Source organism: Microplitis demolitor, chromosome 6 (assembly GCF_026212275.2).
Source record: "Microplitis demolitor isolate Queensland-Clemson2020A chromosome 6, iyMicDemo2.1a, whole genome shotgun sequence".
Lineage (NCBI taxonomy): Eukaryota > Metazoa > Arthropoda > Insecta > Hymenoptera > Braconidae > Microplitis > Microplitis demolitor.
The window spans coordinates 3,398,618-3,412,945 of NC_068550.1; the positions used below are offsets into that span (position 1 = coordinate 3,398,618).

Below are 14,328 nucleotides of genomic sequence, written 5' to 3' on the forward strand. Positions count from 1 at the left end.
TATGATACCAATTTCGATTGGTTATCAGAAGACTACAGTTTCCTATATCGACTTACCTGTTTACATCTGCTTGGCAGGTAGCCATGCACAGAAATAAATAGACAAGCCTACGAAGGCATATTCTGTGTATTAAAAACTATCAGTTGAAATGAAATTCATTCGGTTATCAAAAGTGTGAAGGTGATGAAAAAAAATTGATTAAAATTAATTTAATTAAAAATAGCCATGAACACTTTTTGATAGCCAAGCCATCATAGGCATGTTTGTTAATAAATTATATTTGATAAAAAATATGTCTCATCTGGTTATCCGATGGGTGAAGGTCGATCTCCCACCGGCTCTTAGACTATAAAGAAATTATTTTATTTTGAAGAGCTGCGTGTAGTAAACTAATCATATGACATTATAAATAATTATTTTTAGATTTAAAGAAAAAAAACAATCCCACAAATAATCGGTCATTCAAAAGTTTAATTACATCTTTTTATCAATGTCCAAGTATAATTAGAGTTTGATGCTCTCTGGGAATTATATCGACTTATGACTTGAAGAAAAATAAGAACTAGGATTTTTTGTTGACTTTTTTTAAAAAAAAGTTATTGAGTAAATTAACAACTAAAAATTTCTGGAGAATGAATGCAAAGCAACTTTGATCCTTTATTTAATTTTTTTTATTTGTATAAAATATAAAAGTATGCTATAAAATAATTTATTCTGTATGATTTAAATTCAAATTTTATTTTATCTGCTTATAGAATAATTTATATTTTTAAATTTATGAAAACCCGCACACGTTGTTGTATATGACAAGATATATAAAAAAAATATAAAACTTATTATCATTATTAATTAATCCATTTAATTATACATTTTATGGCAAATAAATCAACTTAAAGTATTTTCAAAGTTTCGCGCATATTTATCTGCGCTGTTGCAACATTTCTTGTTCATAGCAAAATGTAACACTTGTAGACATTAGAATTAAATATAACAATCATTACATTTAGAAAATATAAAAATGAACTTTTATAAAAAAAAAATTACCATCAATATTGTGTCTAGTTTTTTAAATTCGATAATTATTTTAAATTAATTGATAATAAAAACTGTAATGAAAATATTCGAAAACATACGTCAGATTTTGACATCTATGGATTTATATCTTGTCAAGACATAAATTGCTACAATTATTTATTTATTACCAGGTAATTTATCAATAATATTTATAAATTATTTCTAATCTCTAAAAATATGCATAATTTTTTTTTATCTATTACTGTACTAATTAATATAAATTTGAAGGTTAGTTTTGTAGGTATCACCATGGCACAGTCGACAGCCAGTGGAACATCATCACGTAGACATATTAAAGATCATGATATCAGTACAAATACTCGTTTACCTCATTATGGAGACAGTGAATGGGAAACTAGAGAGGTTAATATTTTATTTTATTTTTTTAACTATTTATTAATTTTTTCTTACACTGATTCGAAAAATTTTTAAATAAACTCAAATTAAATTATTTGAATAAATCTGTATTCCCAAGTAGCATGGAGGCAACTTTGAAATTTCTTTTGAAAAGACAAGAAAAATTTTCTTTTTTGTCTCAGTCAAGTTTTTTCATATAACTAAAACATACAGATGTTGGTTCTGGGAGTTATACGAAATTTGTCTTCTTTTTGACGTCCAAAAAATTCATGTCAATTAAAAAATTGTTTAGATGACATTTGACAACTATTTGTAATTTACTTTTTGTCGTCATTTGTATCAAGTCTTCGAAGTAGTTATTTTTTCGATGACGTAAATTTCTTATTATTTTGTCAACATTTTGATGTCTTATCTATAGGTCAAAAAATAGCCTCGAAACTATCATCTTATAGATGTCAAGCCAAGTGTGCTACTTGGATTAAATCAGAAATATATATTTTTGTTAATAAACCAGCTATAAATTTCAAAATAAAATTATGAGACTCAAATTTAATTAGAGTTTAATTTAAATTTTCTTGATTTTGAAAACCGGAAATAAGGTCATTAAAATTTTTATCATACAATAAATTTTTATTTAATTTAATTAAAACCTATTTTAGATATGAAAATAATTAACAGTAAAGTTTAATGAAACTATAAATTAAAATAAATAAATAAAAATAATTTTTTCAGGCACTTAGACAAAGAGAATTAGAGGAAGCTCGAGCTCGAGCTGCACAAATGGAAAAAACAATGAGATGGTGGTCAGACTGCACAGCAAACTGGCGGGAAAAATGGAGTAAAGTTCGCAATGAACGTAATAAAGCACGTGAGGAAGCTAAACTACTGCGCACAAAATTAGAAATAGCTGTCAAGGATGCCAACAGTTACAAGCACGAGTCCCAAGAACTCGAGCACCAGAATGAACAGTTACGTAAAGAAATGGAGAAAATTCACATGGTATTACTGAAACATGCCGGACAATTTGACAGGCAGATAGTCAATATTATCGAATCAGATCCACAGCTACGGAATTCACTTGGTATCGATGATTTACTAGAGCTGTACAATAATGTCGATAGATGTGACAAAACATCACCGAGTAATTGCCGTAAAAGTCCACGCGATGACAGCTGTCAGGATTCTAAATGTGAATCAACTGATCGTGACATCGAGGAGTATGTCTTGCAAGGCGCTGTGCCAAAGCATGCAGTCGAATTGTACAAAGAAGGATCAATGAGCAGCTTAGAACGAGACATTGCCAAGCTGATGGATGACAATAACAAAATACCAGATAGAATTGACCTCAAGTCAACGATAAATGACGACGATGATCCTCTGCAAGTTCATATGGCAATGTTCAATTTAGGACTTGAAGATTCGAAAAATAATGAACTGTCTGGTAACCAAACTCTTGAACAATTGAGGCTTGAAGTCATTCAGTTACGTAGTAGGTGCGATGAACTGCAAAAAAGTCGTGCCGATGTTATTAAAGAGCTCAGCGATTTGAAAGAACAGTATCAGATTGAGCTGATGGCAGCGCAAGCTGATCTGCTTGATGAAGCAGCCAATCGTGAAGGTATGGATCAACGTCTGAATGAACTACGCGGGGAATTAGAAAGACTGCAAAGTGAAAATGCCGCTGAGTGGGCGAAACGCGAGCGATTGGAGACAGAGAAGAGTTCACTTGAGCGGGAAAATAAACAGCTGGTTAATGAGATGCGTGAAATGCAAGATAGAGTTGACTCTAGAAGATCACGTGGTTCGTTATTGGATGGAGATACCAGGCAACTGCAACAGGATCTACTGGACATGAAACATTTGAATGCTAAATTGAAGAAGGCTTTGAATGAAAAAACTACCGAGTTAACTCACGCGTTGCGTAGATCTGAACAATATGAGACGGAAGTTAAGAGAGTTAGGGCACGAGTTGAAGAGCTGAAAAAAGAATTGGCTTGTGCGCAAGATGAAGTTGATGCTGCTACAAATACTGTAAGAAAATTGCAGCGTAATAATGAAAATCTGATCGAACAATTGGAGTCTGCTAATGTTCAGATAGAGCATTTCAAAAATAGCAGTTCAGAACCTTGCGCAGCAGATGTTGTTGCTGAAATACTTGATGATAAATTACGAGATGATGACAATGATGACTCGCCAATTGATTTCCGAAGTAAACGGATTTAAATTTGTTAATATAAATATTTAAGATAAATTATTATTTATCAGTTATCATTCCACAAGCGACTAAGGATCGTAATATACTTTTTTTATTTTTTTATATTTATTTCATACGTTAACTAGAATTTATATAAATAAATTATATAATTGTAAATATTTTACCAATCTTGAGAGTTTATAATTAAAGGTCGAGGGAAAAATTAAGCTGATTATTTTTTAGAAACTATTATTTTAATTGTCCTGGTGATACTAAATCGCGAATGTTCAAAAATATGGGTCATAGCATAACTTCAAGACCTAAGGGCACTTTCAGACTCCTCACACTTTTTTATAATATTCAATTACTATTCAATTAAACTTTAGTAATTAATTTTAAAAAAATTAGAGCATTAATTGAAAAAAAGACAACGCAGTTACAATTTTGCCAAGGTATAGAATTTTTAAAAAATTACTTACAATTTTATTAAAATTTCTCAAGTAGCCCAGAGTCAACTTTAAGAAGTCTATTAAAAGGACGAGACAATTTTTTTTCTGTCTGAAAGTCATCTTTTTTGGTATGAATACGACATGCAAATGTTGGTTCCAGAAACAGAGACGAGTTGTGTTGTTTTTCCTGCCTCATGTCAATTGAAAGATCGTTTAGATGACTTTTTTACCACTATTTGTAATCTACTTTTTGTCGTCACCTGTGTTGAGTCTTTTAAGTAGGTATTTTTTCGGTGACATAAATATCTGATCGTTTTGTCAACATATTGATGCCTTATCGACATGTCAAAAAGTAGCCTAAAAACTGATATCTTGTAGGTGTCACAAAGGCGTGTGCTACCTGGGTTGTTTTCCAAATTTTGTCTAACTCTCAATTGATATCAACTGTAAATAATTGTAACTGCGTTTTCTTTTTTTTAAATTAATGCTTTAAATTTTTTAAAATTAATTATCAAAATTTTAATAACGTCATTACAATTGAGTCATTGAATATTTTTAAAAAGTGGGGGGCACTGCCTGAAAGTGGCCCTAATTGTTACTAATTATAATTATTATTTTTCGTAACGTAAATCCTTGTCGCTTAAAAAAAAACGCACACGTGATAGAGAAAAAATACTAAGATTGTTAATCACGTTCCCTATAAGTGAATAAAAAAAAATAAAAATTTATTTGGAGGTATTTTATTTTTTATCATGTAATATAAAGATGAATAGATAAAATAATTTATATAAAACGATATATATAATTGTCATAAATAATGTAGCGTTAGATATGTTGATATAAAAATATAAATAATTAAATAGAACTAGCATTTCATCGGGGTACCATCGGGATATGTCGGCATCTTCGGCTTACAGATTTTGGTTCTGCCATTGGAACCATGGACGATATTGCATGAGAAGGTAAAGTAACCGCATGTTGAACTCTTCGTGTAGTAGCGGTGCTCATACTTTTGTCGTGGATCGCCCATTTTGCCGGCCACGCTGTTGGTTACTGTGTAGTAATTTGATTTAACTGGAGCTGCTGTCATCGAGCGCGTGTTTCCGGAATCTGAAAGTGAACATAACGTCAGATATATTTTGTTTAAATACATTATTTTTCTACTTACTCATATGTTTTCTAGGGTTCGAAGTATGAATGGAATTGGGAGCGTGTCCAGGCTTCAGAGACCTGGTGTCAGGAGGAACGAACTTCCCGATTTGAGAACGGTCTGGATTAGGAGCCAAGATGACAGTCTGGGCTTGAGATTTCCCATTCCCTTGAGCTTGTGTTCGCTCTCCGGAGACAGAAGTTACTCTAGCTCTGAGACCTGCGGGAACTTTGTAGCCTGGTAACGAGTCTCCTGGTTGGAGAACGTCACCTTCTTTGGGTCTCGACGAGTCTTGTTTGACGTGGACGTCATGCTTGCCAGCTAACCCCAGATTTGTGGACTGAATTTGACGGGAATCAGCGTTTCTTAGCTTTGCTTCCCCCATTCTTCCTGGTACGGGAGCACTGTAGTCTTCATCCTCATACTCGCTGTCGTCATCGGCCTCGTACTCGACGGCTCCAGCTTCAAAATTGGAGTCTTGAGGTTTTTCTGACGGCTCTTGTCTACTTGGTGCTCGATTGAAGACAGTTTTGCGAGTACTTGAGGCAGTTTTTAGAGTTTGGGTTCCAGTTATTGTTGTGTCAAGTTCAGCTGGAGAAGGTGGTTCCTCTTTATGGTCATTTGTAATTTTAAGTGGTTCGAATTTTTCAAAGGTTTTGAAGAGTTTAGGGTCTGAGTTGGTGAAGTTGAAGGGTTTCCTTGATGCAGCAGCACCAGATCCAGAACCAGCTTGAGCGGCGCCGGTGTAAGTGATTCCATATTGAAACGAGCCCTCAATTTGTGACTGAGACTGTCCCTGGTAAGTTCCACTTTGAGCTGAAGCTGTACCTCCACCTTTGAAGGGTTTTGATTGACTTTTGTCCAGTTCAGCGGAGCCCATGTATGGTTGAAACCCAATTTGTGCCTGTGAAGAAGTGCTGCCTTCTCCGTTGGCTTGTGCATCGGCCATTCCACCTTTTATACTAGCCTGGACCTGTGAACTGGTGTCGTGATTGAATCCGCTGCTCTGGGATCCTGTTGTCGTCGCTCCGGTTTCGGAATCTAATTGAACTTGAGTTTGACTTTTACCGTGTCCTCCAAAGCCTTGGGCGTTGCTCATCGCGCCTTCTTTGCCACCGGATACTTGGGTTTGTGCGCCTTTGTTGCCATCGTTGATTCCCGCTTGTGCGGAGAATGAACCAGAGCCTGTGTAGACACCACTGACTTGAGACTGAGCTGTGCCTGTTCCATATTTGCCATCCGCTGAAGCACTTGCTTGAGTACCGGAGTCAGTTTGCTTAACTGAACTTGAAGCGTGAGAATCTGCGTCATCTGCTGCGGGTGATACAGCACCGGGAGGATATTGAATGCCGCCGGGGTAAGTAGCACCTGGGAAGAAAGTGCCACCTGGTGGCGCCACTCCTCCTGGATAAATTCCGCCGCCGGGAGTCGGATAGCCTGGGTAAGTACCTGGATAAGAACCGGGAGTACCTGGGATGACCGTTCCAGGGTAAGTTCCGGGTGTGCCTGGTGGCAAAATTCCTGGATAAGATCCTGGTATTGAAACAGCTCCACCTGGTGGTGATATACCTGGATACCCACCTGGTGGGTTCACTCCCGGTTGGTAAACGCCACCTGGGTATGTGCCACCAGGAGAGCTAACTCCACCTGGGTAAGTTCCGCCTGGTGGACTAACCGCACCTGGGTAAAAACCAGGTGTTCCAGGTATTGGTTGTCCAACTCCCGGAATACTACCACCTGGGTAAGTTCCTGGTTGTCCAACTCCCGGAATATTGCTACCCGGATATGTACCTGGTTGCCCGATTCCTGGAACACTTCCACCTGGATATGTTCCTGGTTGTCCAACTCCCGGAACATTGCTACCTGGATATGTGCCCGGTTGTCCAACTCCCGGAACACTGCCACCTGGGTAGGTTCCTGGTTGTCCAGTTCCTGGAATATTGCCACCTGGATAAGTTCCTGGTTGCCCGATTCCTGGGACACTACCACCTGGGTAAGTTCCTGGTTGTCCAGTTCCTGGAATATTGCCACCTGGATATGTGCCTGGTTGTCCAGTTCCTGGAATATTGCCACCTGGATATGTGCCTGGTTGTCCAACTCCGGGAATACTACCACCTGGGTAAGTTCCTGGTTGTCCAGTTCCTGGAATATTGCTACCTGGATATGTGCCTGGTTGCCCGATTCCTGGGACACTACCACCTGGGTAAGTTCCTGGTTGTCCAGTTCCTGGAATATTGCCACCTGGATAAGTTCCTGGTTGTCCAGTTCCTGGAATATTGCTACCTGGATATGTGCCTGGTTGTCTAACTCCGGGAATACTACCACCTGGGTAAGTTCCTGGAATATTGCTACCTGGATATGTGCCTGGTTGTCCGACTCCCGGAATATTGCTACCTGGATATGTGCCTGGTTGTCCGACTCCCGGAATATTGCCACCTGGATAAGTTCCTGGTTGTCCGACTCCCGGAATATTGCCACCTGGATAAGTTCCTGGTTGTCCAGTTCCTGGAATATTGCTACCTGGATATGTGCCTGGTTGTCCGACTCCCGGAACACTGCCACCTGGATAAGTTCCTGGTTGTCCAACTCCCGGAACATTGCCACCTGGATAAGTTCCTGGTTGTCCAGTTCCTGGAATATTGCTACCCGGATATGTACCTGGTTGTCCGACTCCCGGAATATTGCCACCTGGATAAGTTCCTGGTTGTCCAACTCCCGGAATATTGCCACCTGGATAAGTTCCTGGTTGTCCAATTCCCGGAACATTGCCACCTGGATAAGTTCCTGGTTGTCCAACTCCAGGAATAGTAGTGCCTGGATATGTTTGACCTCCACCGGGTGGTATCACTCCCCCTGGATACGTTCCTGGTATCGTTTGACCTCCACCTGGTGGTACGACACCTCCTGGATATGTTTGACCTCCACCGGGTGGTATCACTCCCCCTGGATACGTTCCTGGTATCGTTTGACCTCCACCGGGTGGTATCACTCCCCCTGGATACGTTCCTGGTATCGTTTGACCTCCACCCGGTGGTATCACTCCCCCTGGATATGTTCCCGGAAATGTCTGACCTCCACCCGGTGGTATCACTCCCCCTGGATACGCTCCTGGTATCGTTTGACCTCCACCCGGTGGTATGACACCCCCTGGATATGTTTGAGTTCCACCTGGTGGTATCACACCCCCTGGATACGTTCCCGGCGTTCCCGGACCACCTATACCTGGATAACTTCCAGGGACACCAGCTCCCGGTGTTCCCGGTACTATAGCACCTCCCGGTAATCTTACATACCCTGCTGGTACTTCAGAAGGAAATTTCTGATAACCCGGGCAGTCTTCACACCCAAGACCACCTGCAGACATACTCTGTGCTTGTCCCATTCCATTGCTGCCACCTGAAACAATTCAATCAACCTCTTCACCACTTTTCCACCTTCCACCTCTATAAAAAAAATACCTGTTAGTACAATCTATTAAATGCCAATTGATAACAATGATTTCAAACCAATTTTATTAGTATTCATTTTTATTCCAAAAGAAAAATTACATTTTTTTTTCCTTTATTTTTTCACTACTTTATAATTTAATAGAACAATTTTTTTTTTTTTTATTAATTTTGATAAATTTCATAAAATTAAATTTTGAATTCTTAATGAACTTGTCGATCCACGTAATCACTCACTAACGAGAGCCCTAGAAGACTCTTTAGTAGCTTCAGCTTCAGCTTTCCCTCCTTTTTCCCCATCTTTTTCAAAATTCAAATACTGAGACTGAGTTTGACCGCGAAATTTTCCCGGATAAGTTTGTCTCCGAGTTCTCACACGTTCTTTTTCATTTATTTTTTCACGGTTCTCCAGCATAATTTCCCTCTTAGCCCGATCCAAAAGCGGTGTCAGCACCACATCTGTCACGCGTTTCTGAAAGATATCATTTTCATCACGCGGAATTTCATTTAAAAATGGATCCTCCGCGTCCTGCGGCGCTGGCTGAACTTCTTGCAGAAGTTTTATTGAACTTCCCTCGCAAAAATTTACTACCCTGCCGCCAGCTAATTTCCAAGCCTGAAAAAAATTAATAACCATCACATCGACAATCCAATTAAATTAATTATTTAAATAATTAAATTTCATACCTCAACAATAGTCAATGTCAGCAAAGAAGGATAAAGTATTTTTGGACGGATTTTTCCCGCCAATATTGACTTCCAATTGTCATCTCTCATCTTTTCCAAATAGCAAACGTTGTCCTCAGTACTTTTATAAGCCACATAACGCTGAAATAATAAATTTAATTATAATTACAATTACAATTAAGGACATTCTCAAAAAATACCCGACAATTTTTAAAAATATTCAAAGACTTTTAACTGCCGGGATGTAGATTTTTAAAAAAATTACTTACAGTTCTTGTCAATTAGGAGTTAAACAAAATTTTGAAAATAAATTTTGACCCTAGGAAATTCGAAAATTCAAATGAGAATATTGACATCAAGATTTTACTGAAATTTATTTTCCAAATTTCGTTTAACTCTCAATTGATAACTAAGTAAATTTTTTTTAAATCTATACCTCGGCAAAACGTAACTTCATTGTCTTTTGTTCAATTAACCCTTTAACTTTTTCTTAATTAAAAAGAGTCTGAACTTTTTCTCTGTCACACTTATGTGAACGAGCGGTACCATCCCTGTTGCACTTGCGCAGTGAATGGAAAAACTGTCGACGTTTTTCTTTCAAAAAATGAACATTTTTAAAAAATGAAATCGTAGATCGTTAGATTACAGAATAAAACTTCGAGCCTCGTTCCTAATTTTGCGTTTAGAGGTTTTGTTTAAGTGAAAAGCTTGGACAAAAATTACCACAGACCCTCCTTAACTATAAATCATTTAAAAAAAAAAAAAAGTAAATATTACCATAGTATAATCAACGAATATTGCAGGTGTATTATGATGATAATCTAAGCTCTGTAAATCATCATTTGAATCTATCGAACGATCAAACCTCGTTTTTTCCTATAAATATAAAAAAATGAAAAAATAAATAGATGAGAATAAAAATAATCATTATCATTATCGTTAAATTAATGAATGGGGACAGTAAATGCGGGTCTTAGTTTGTAGTTTTATCTCACAAACTTTGACCCTCCAAATCTTTCTCTATTTAAATTTAACACCATATCGTATAAATATATCACATTACATACTGAATAAATACATATATTTATATATATATATATATATATATATATATATATCTCACAGTACAAGCAGTTACTGAAATTTAAACACTCGTATAAACATTAGAGTCATCAAATTTATTTTAGCGCTACTGCAAATATTTAAAATAGTTTTAAAAAATTTGCTTTATGAAGGACAAAGTAATAAAAATTATTTAAATAATTTTTATTAATTTATTAAATTTTTCAAAGAAGAAATAAATATGTTTTTAAAAATGATAGTAATAATTAATGAAATATTAAATGACTTACATGATACCACCCAGAAGTTGAATGTGATATAAAAAGTATGAAAGTTAGCTTAGCAAGCAGCATGATGATATGATGGTGATGATGTGATGATGATCGTCTTCTTGACACTCGTCGATGTCGACTGCGTTTCTTGAGCTGGCTACTCGTTGCTTAGAGGTGTTAATCCCTACCCTACTGGATACCCTCTCTCATCCTATAAAATAAAGTGCTCGACTTGATGTCGAAAGAATTATAAAATAAGCATAATCTAATAAGCTATCGAGTTATAAGAAATAGAAGAAGATAAAATAAAAAAAATTCATAGATGTATGAATAAGACGTAGCAACGCATCACTCCTTCTTAACTCCACTAATAAATATATAAATATATGTATATATAGATGTTTGTATTTAATATTCAGGTTCTACGTCTTCAGTCTTCACTGAGATCATTTTATTGACGGCATTATTGTAAAATAGTCATAGCTAAGTTTAAATTTTGTGTTTAGATATAATTTAAATATTTGAAAAAAATAGGTGAGAATTTGAAAAAAAATTTGTAATTATTTGGGTAAGTTTATTGACCAATAAAGTCATTGATTTAATTTTTTTTTTATTACTCGATGCCCTAATTATTTATTCCAATTCATTAACTGAAGACAGCGGGCTAGTTGTTAGAGGAAATATAATATTGGATCTTATGAAAGGAGTTGACTACTAGTCATTCATATGGATATTAAATTTTAATTTTAAAATATTCGATCTCAATTTGAATAAATAAAATACTTATTATTTTTAATGATTGATTTATTTATTTATTGTTAATTGCAATGAAGTTTTCGAAATTCAATTAGTTTATAGTTTTAAAAGTTATCAATTGTTGAAAATATAAAGTACACTGAGCGAAGCAAATACTTTTGATGACATATTTTTGTATTCTGATTTTTATTGATGAATATCGATAGCGTATATTTAATATTTATCATGAATTTATTTTTTTGATTTAAAAATTTGACGGTAATATTTAAAAAAAATTTTTTGAGGACCAGTTTTGGAATCTGAGATAATATATTTAAATATATATCTATATATTACCTATATAAAAACAGCGATTAATTTTTGGTTTAACTAAATCTCGCAGTGAAAAGCTGGCCTTAATATTAATTGATAATTATTCATTTATTTACTGAAATTTGTAAACAATTGTTGACGTTTGAACGTCCGGAAATTTTTATATTTTTGTAAAAAAATTCCACATTACGATTAATTATTTAAAAATCATTATTTGTAAATATTTTTTAATTTCAAATCTCTAATTAGTTGGAATAATTAGTGTAGCAATTTATTCATCCGATAATTAATTAATTAACTAATAATTTAATCTCATAAAATATTACAGAAGGTAAATATATTAATGATATAAATATATCAGTATTTATATAACATAAGGATCAGTTATAAAAACATGTCTTGGACTTTGATGATAATTTTATTAAAAATTATTTATTTTCAAGGTAAATAAATAATTATTATTAATTAAGTGATAAATAATATTATAATTATTCAATTTAAATATTTACTGTTAGCCCAAGTTACTGAAGTAGATGGAAAAAAAGGATTTGGTCCTGGAGAACAAGACTGGGGACACATCCAAGTTCGACAAGGCGCTCATATGTTTTGGTGGCTTTATTACGTGACTCCCCAAATAAAATCACCAGATTTTAATGTCTTCAATAAACCATTGCTGATCTGGTTGCAAGGAGGTCCAGGATCACCATCCAGTGGCTACGGGAACTTTATGGAATTCGGACCATTAAATATCAATCTCCAAAAACGAAATCACACGTGGGTTAATGATTACAACATCTTGTTTATTGACAGTCCAGTTGGAACTGGATTTAGTTATGTAGAAAATGATTCACTGTATGATAGAAACAATACAGAGACAGCTAATGATCTCATGAAATGCATCAGTAAATTTTTAGACACAATCCCTGGGTTTAAAAATGTTTCTACTTACGTCTTAGGAGAGTCATATGGTGGAAAAATAGCCGTCGAATTTGCTCTCATCTGGTACAAAGTAATTTTTAATATTTCAGACTTTTTAAATAATTATTTAGAATATTAATTTAATAAATAATTAGAATTACTCATTTCTTTTTTTGTTTATTACTCGATTACAGGCCCAAGAAAATAGCGACATAATAAGTAATCTCCAAGGAATTGCTTTAGGAAGTCCATGGATTTCACCGATTGATTCAATATATTTTTCTGGAGTATATCTACTCAATATAGTAAAGAATTTTTTTTTTGACTTATTTTTATACTTTAACCATATATATATGAGCAATATGAGACGCCATTTTTTACTTTAAAATGGCGTCTCATTTTGTCCCAAGTTCTCTTACATATGTATATATGTACATATATATAACAAAAAATTTTTAACAGGGTATGCTAGATCCACTTGATTATCAAGAGTTACAACTAAATACTGAAGAAGTTGAAAGTCTCATAGATAAACAAAGATGGATTAGAGCTTTCGAAAAATTTGCAAGTTTTGGTAGCGATAGTTCTTTACTAAGTATTGGCGATTTAAACAATATAATGAGAAGAAAAACATTAATTAACAGCTCTCATTACAATTACATTTCTGAGTATCGGAACCCTATGAATCATTTTCCAGATTTTAATGAACTATCGAAAAACTTAGCAAGCTTAATGAATAATGATGTCAAAGTGTCATTGAATATTTCCACTGATCTTCTATGGGTTCCTCTTTCACCATACGTTTTTTTTTATCTAGCCACTGACTTCCTCAAGCCAGCAACTCATACAGGCAAGTTTCTTTCAGACTATTTTTTGAGTTGGTAATCAGTATATTTGTTTATTTTTTAAAATTTTAGTTGAGCGGCTTTTAAATGAAACAAATTTAAAAGTTATTGTATTCAACGGCCAATTGGACCCCGTTGTTCCGAGCACGGGTACATTTACTTGGATGGGAAAACTTTGTTGGGCAGGTGCAGAAACATGGAGAAATACTAAAAGAGTCCCTTTGGTTGTCGACAATATTATTGAAGGATTTGTTAAAGAGCACAATAATTTGAAGTTTTATTGGGTCAGCAGAGCCGGACATTTGGTAAATCAAAAATATTTATTTTAAAACATGATAATTATAAATTTGTTTTTTTTTTTTTGTTTTTTTTTTTTTAGGCACCTATGGATAATCTTTATGCTATGAAAGCAATCCTGCAAGACTTGACATCTATATCAAATTAATTAATTTTTTTTATCATTTTTAAAATAGACTAGACATCCCAAACGACTGGACGCGATCTAGTGACGAGCACGGAAATACTCCTGCTTTTGATTGTAAATGAAAGAATTACTAATTACGATGATAGTATTTACTTATCACTTTAACATTATATTACTTTTCATTTCTCAATTTATATAGTTCATTTTTTTTCATGTAATAATTGAAAAACTCACCATTTATAATTTTGAAAATTATTTCGAACCTATTGTATACATTTGACATTAATTTACCAGTAAATAAAAACATTTAATTATATTTTTATAAAATTTTTATTTTATTATAATTGACAAGATTGTTTATGACTTGTAGAAAAAATTATGA

General features: G+C 34.5%; 3 protein-coding genes across 5 annotated transcripts; 2 read left to right on the plus strand and 1 right to left on the minus strand.

Annotated features, from left to right (window-relative positions):
• The first annotated feature begins 944 nt into the window (after positions 1 to 944).
• On the plus strand, positions 945 to 4,741 carry LOC103577353 (coiled-coil domain-containing protein 102A). 2 transcript variants are annotated; one of them, XM_053739824.1, is made up of 3 exons: positions 945 to 1,205; positions 1,308 to 1,437; positions 2,164 to 4,741. In XM_053739824.1, exons 2-3 carry the CDS (start codon positions 1,324 to 1,326, stop codon positions 3,652 to 3,654), a joined length of 1,605 nt encoding a protein of 534 aa, XP_053595799.1. In that variant the 5' UTR covers positions 945 to 1,205; positions 1,308 to 1,323; the 3' UTR covers positions 3,655 to 4,741. The 2 variants fall into 2 exon arrangements, with proteins under 2 accessions (XP_053595799.1, XP_008556179.1); XM_008557957.2 differs by having other exon boundaries at positions 1,303 to 1,437; positions 2,164 to 4,740.
• A 115-nt stretch (positions 4,742 to 4,856) lies between these two features.
• LOC103577380 (collagen alpha-1(I) chain) lies at positions 4,857 to 10,922 on the minus strand. The gene is made up of 6 exons (XM_008557988.3): positions 10,710 to 10,922; positions 10,135 to 10,233; positions 9,358 to 9,498; positions 8,908 to 9,286; positions 5,243 to 8,620; positions 4,857 to 5,184 (listed from the first exon to the last, which is right to left on the minus strand). Exons 1-6 carry the CDS (start codon positions 10,770 to 10,772, stop codon positions 4,940 to 4,942), a joined length of 4,305 nt encoding a protein of 1,434 aa, XP_008556210.3. The 5' UTR covers positions 10,773 to 10,922; the 3' UTR covers positions 4,857 to 4,939.
• Positions 10,923 to 10,935: 13 nt separating this feature from the next.
• Positions 10,936 to 14,262, plus strand: LOC103577355 (retinoid-inducible serine carboxypeptidase). 2 transcript variants are annotated; one of them, XM_008557958.3, is made up of 7 exons: positions 10,936 to 11,259; positions 12,088 to 12,202; positions 12,275 to 12,768; positions 12,872 to 12,982; positions 13,140 to 13,527; positions 13,595 to 13,827; positions 13,902 to 14,262. In XM_008557958.3, the coding sequence occupies exons 2-7, from the start codon at positions 12,154 to 12,156 to the stop codon at positions 13,965 to 13,967; spliced, it is 1,341 nt and encodes a 446-aa protein (XP_008556180.1). In that variant the 5' UTR covers positions 10,936 to 11,259; positions 12,088 to 12,153; the 3' UTR covers positions 13,968 to 14,262. The 2 variants fall into 2 exon arrangements, with proteins under 2 accessions (XP_008556180.1, XP_053595800.1); XM_053739825.1 differs by having other exon boundaries at positions 10,936 to 11,225.
• Positions 14,263 to 14,328: the final 66 nt, after the last annotated feature.

Coding starts and splice junctions, on each gene's coding strand:
- LOC103577380 (XM_008557988.3), bottom strand. CDS start 10,772: ATGCTGCTTGCTAAGCTAACTTTCATACTTTTTATATCACATTCAACT. Junction 9,499..10,134: donor TATTCGTTGATTATACTATG/GTAATATTTACT, acceptor TTATTATTTCAG/CGTTATGTGGCTTATAAAAG. Junction 5,185..5,242: donor GAACCCTAGAAAACATATGA/GTAAGTAGAAAA, acceptor GTTCACTTTCAG/ATTCCGGAAACACGCGCTCG.
- LOC103577353 (XM_053739824.1), top strand. CDS start 1,324: ATGGCACAGTCGACAGCCAGTGGAACATCATCACGTAGACATATTAAA. Junction 1,438..2,163: donor GTGAATGGGAAACTAGAGAG/GTTAATATTTTA, acceptor TAATTTTTTCAG/GCACTTAGACAAAGAGAATT.
- LOC103577355 (XM_008557958.3), top strand. CDS start 12,154: ATGTCTTGGACTTTGATGATAATTTTATTAAAAATTATTTATTTTCAA. Junction 12,203..12,274: donor AAAAATTATTTATTTTCAAG/GTAAATAAATAA, acceptor ATTTACTGTTAG/CCCAAGTTACTGAAGTAGAT. Junction 12,983..13,139: donor GAGTATATCTACTCAATATA/GTAAAGAATTTT, acceptor AATTTTTAACAG/GGTATGCTAGATCCACTTGA.